This window comes from Lampetra planeri, chromosome 33 (genome assembly GCF_965212315.1).
Source record: "Lampetra planeri chromosome 33, kcLamPlan1.2.h2, whole genome shotgun sequence".
NCBI lineage: Eukaryota > Metazoa > Chordata > Hyperoartia > Petromyzontiformes > Petromyzontidae > Lampetra > Lampetra planeri.
This window is the reverse complement of record NC_136139.1, coordinates 5864867-5868853: the sequence shown is the minus strand read 5'-3', so window position 1 is coordinate 5868853 and position 3987 is coordinate 5864867. Positions and strand designations below refer to the sequence as shown.

Sequence of the window (3987 nt, the reverse complement as noted above, 5' to 3'; positions counted from 1 at the left end):
ACTTTCACGACCACCGTTCCAGTCAACGTCACTTTATGAAAAACGTTGGCAAACTGCCCCCAGTAAGTAATCACAATTATCATGAAACAATTCACAAATTCGATAGAAACTTATGGCTCACCGTGGCTAGTTTGTAAAAAAAAATACAAATCCGGGTGCGTGGCTTTGCGCAAAGCACTGCTCACATATTTACACACGAAACATCAAACAAATCCAAGCCAGATTAATTTGTATCCACTAACTCCACCGTCGCTCCATCACCACCATCCATCAATCTTCAATCCAAGGCTCATGTCCACCACACTCCCCCACCCCACCCCCAGCAACTTATCCACGCAACCCACACCCCTCCTGCCACCTTCACACATGCAGGTACACATCCTCCCCTCCTGCCACGGCCCATGGGCTGCGGATATAAATACACGGGCAGACAGAGACGGCACCACACTCCACCACTCCAGGTTCCAGCTCGCTTGCTCTGCTTGCTCTGCTTGCTCCGCTCACTGCGCTTGCTCCACCCGCACGGCCCGCCCGTCCGACTCTGCCTCTCTGCACGCACGGCAAGAAGAAAAGAAATCGTCATCATGCTGCTGGGCACGTCCGTGACTCTGCGTCTACTGCTCGTGGTCGTCCTCGCCACGGCGTTGGTGTCGTCTGTTCCTCTGCCGGGGTCCAGTGGTGAGCCTTCACCGCAGAGCACGATTATTTACAACGTACACACCATCACCATCATCGTCTTCGTGCCCATCGTGCACAGTCATTTGTATTCATCCACTGCTGGATGAGCGATTTAAATATATATATATATATATAGCGGCGTTCATGCAAACAGCAGCAGCTCACAACGCATCGTAAGCAGCAGCGCACGGGAGGTGCAAATGTACGAAGACGTATTCAGCCAATGAATGATGAGTTGTTTATTATACGCGCGGGGCGATAAAAACCGGCGCATGCGAGGGAGCAATGCTCGATCCCCCATACAGAAAGGGACAGATGCCATCATCATCGTCTCAACCTTCCGCTCCACCCCAAACACTTTCGCAAGAAGTTCTGCATCGTGTTATAGATGTCATCATCACCGTGGATTGTGGTATCATCATCATAATCATCGTCAACTAAATACAGGTTGATCCATTTTTAGGAGGTACACCACCAAAATAATGATAATTGACAGAGAATTAAATATTTTATTCCCACCAATCTCAACACACGCATAGAGAGCTATCGCTTGCAGACGATTCAATCGCCTGTTGAAATAAGGAGGCCCGTTAGGCTTCATTCCCCAGCGCTGATGTTTGCACACACGAACAGGTACTAATGTAAGTCTGAGTCAACCTAGGGGAGGCCCAGAACCAGTTCAATTGTTCGCCACTGATAATAATCATATAAATGAAGAGGCCTTTGACATTCCGCTGCTGGACAAAGGCCTCCTCTCCTCGCTGTTTGTCATTAAGCTTGTTTGACCATACTTCACCAGGCTGTGCAGTGCGAGTTGGTGAAAGGAGAACGAAGGGGGGGGCCCAGGACATGTTCAGTTATCGATTCGCCACCGATGTTAATCCGTGGCTGGGGATTGCACGCAGATAACCCGGCTGATAGTACAGCGCGCCAATCACTGTACCACTAGCTCCACACGTACGCACGCAGCGATTGACCTGAACATTTGGATTGTGACCTATGCAGAGTCAAGTTACGCGTGCAAATAACAACTTATAGGGCAGCCCCTCCTACAAGAAGGGGTGGCGCGGCACGCAATATGATCCTCAGCACTCACCACACGCAGCTCACTCCACTCCTCAGTCATCTCTGACCTGACCTCACCACCAGACACTCGTCACTCAACTTGATACTGCTTTCGAGACAGCCACCACTCACTTAACCACACCACTAAAACCTCACTGACTCACACACGCACGACAACACACACCACTCACACAAAACTCACACACACTCAACCACGCGGTCACTGTTTTAGTTTAGATCAAATCTCAGGTTGCGCATGGATGAAATCCAATGCCATACACAGATCCCCGCTTCAATCCCGCTCAAAATACGTTCTGAGCGGACTCTTATGCAACGAGTTGGCCAAACATCCCAATATAGGATCACAGATCTTGGGCAATCGTCTTGTGGTTTCAGGCACTTCCGTACGATTCCTGTTCCGTCTACAAATACTGCAGCATTTGGAGGTTCCCTTGGCGCAAATTACGCTGTGGACAATTAACACGTGGATTCAACAACACGATCGCATACCGCGTCAACCCATACGGTTTACCCCGTATTCTTGTACAGGGAAATTGAGTTTTCAGGTCCATACGACGTACAGCCGTTTCAATACGGGCAAAACAAGTTTGTGTCTTTTTGTTTGTGTTTCTTCCTTATGATGGGACTTTGTAGGATGAACGTTGAGATTTATAAGGGCACGGGGGGGGGGGGGGTCACCAATAAGGTCTGGAATTGGTCTGTAATAAGGTAGGGCACTGACAAGGGGTTGACAGGGATGCGGTCGTTACTCGAGTACATGGTGCATTATAAATGTGTCCCCACCCCCCTTTTTTATTGTTTCAGGAAAAATCCAAACGGCCGTGGGTGACCCTCTGGTCTTGTACCTGCCCACGATTCCGCTGGACCTCTTCCTGCCCATCGACGACGAAGAGGCGCAGAGTTCCGAGAGCAGCAAGCGCGAAGTGCCCAAGAGCTCAGAAGGCAAGAAGCCACAGAAGGAAAAGGGGGACAAGGGAAAGAATTAAGAAGTCGAAGGTGGTCTCCACGTGAGGCACGGAGCCAGCGTTCGCTTCGATAGCCCGACAAGATCTGCTGGCACGACGAGAACGTGTGATGCGTGTGAACGCACCCTTCCTCCCACGTGTGCTCAAACATACGTGCACGCACACACTTTCTCGCACGCACACACACACACACAAAACAACAAAGATCCCCCGTGTAAACATACAGGCGGTTGGGGCAAGTGCTGATATCATCTCATACACGCACACGCACATACATAGTACACACACACACACACGCATACATACAGACATGTACACACAATATCCGTAACGTTGACATTACTTTAATCAGCTTCTGGCCTCTTAGGCCAAGCACAGTCCAACCTCCCCACGCGGGCAGACCATGCCGAGCACGTGAGAGGGCTTGACGGTTCACTCGCACGGGGAGGGTGGCCTTGCATGCAGGGTACGCTGTAGTAGAATCTATAAACGTGAGTCACGACTCATTGCTCCACATTGAGGCCAGTAAAAGCCAACTTGCACCCTCCACACCTCGCCACGCCGTCTTGATCATACGTTGGTCACCGCGGTGTTGGCGAATTTTTTGGTTCGACCGATGATCGCGTTGCGTCGTCGTGTTTCGCGCGTGCGATTACGCATGAGCAATATAAAACCACCGAAATTTGGCAGCCCTACCCTACCGCTATTCGACCACCCCCTTGTGAAATCCACAGCCGGAAAAAAAGCCACGTGGAGTCAATATGAGAGAGCAGCCTCGCTTGGAGCTATGAGTCCCGCTCTGTACTTGTTGTAGTGGAGCCCCCCCCCACCCCCAGGGGGGACTTGCGGCGGCGGCGTGGAGATGTTAACGGAACGAGCGCTGACCACGTTGTGGAGGGGGGGGGGGGCATAGAGATGGTGAGCTTTATTAAATGGTGAACAGCAACAGCCGAGCGTGTCTCCATTATTTGTGGCCGTGTCTTTCTCACTACATATGTCACCGCCACCACCATTAATCGTCGTCGTTCAAGCCGAGCGCGATGGTGGCGATGCACGCCACCTGCAACCCGGCACTGTGGAGGAAGCAGCGAGGGTTGGTGAATAATCGTACGAAATCTTCTTGGTTCTTTCGGTAAAGTCACGTAGAAGGGAAGTAATAAAATAATAAAAATAAAACATAATAAAATAATTCTCACGACGTTTCGGCCACAACGCAAGCAGCCGTCCTGCGTTGTGGCCGAAACGTCGTGATAATTAT

The 3987-nt window shown here is 50.7% G+C and overlaps 1 protein-coding gene across 1 annotated transcript; it reads left to right on the top strand.

Moving 5' to 3' along the window:
• The first annotated feature begins 367 nt into the window (after positions 1–367).
• Positions 368–3675, top strand: LOC144729672 (uncharacterized). The gene is made up of 2 exons (XM_078610092.1): positions 368–678; positions 2569–3675. Exons 1-2 carry the CDS (start codon positions 402–404, stop codon positions 2748–2750), a joined length of 459 nt encoding a protein of 152 aa, XP_078466218.1. The 5' UTR covers positions 368–401; the 3' UTR covers positions 2751–3675.
• Positions 3676–3987: the final 312 nt, after the last annotated feature.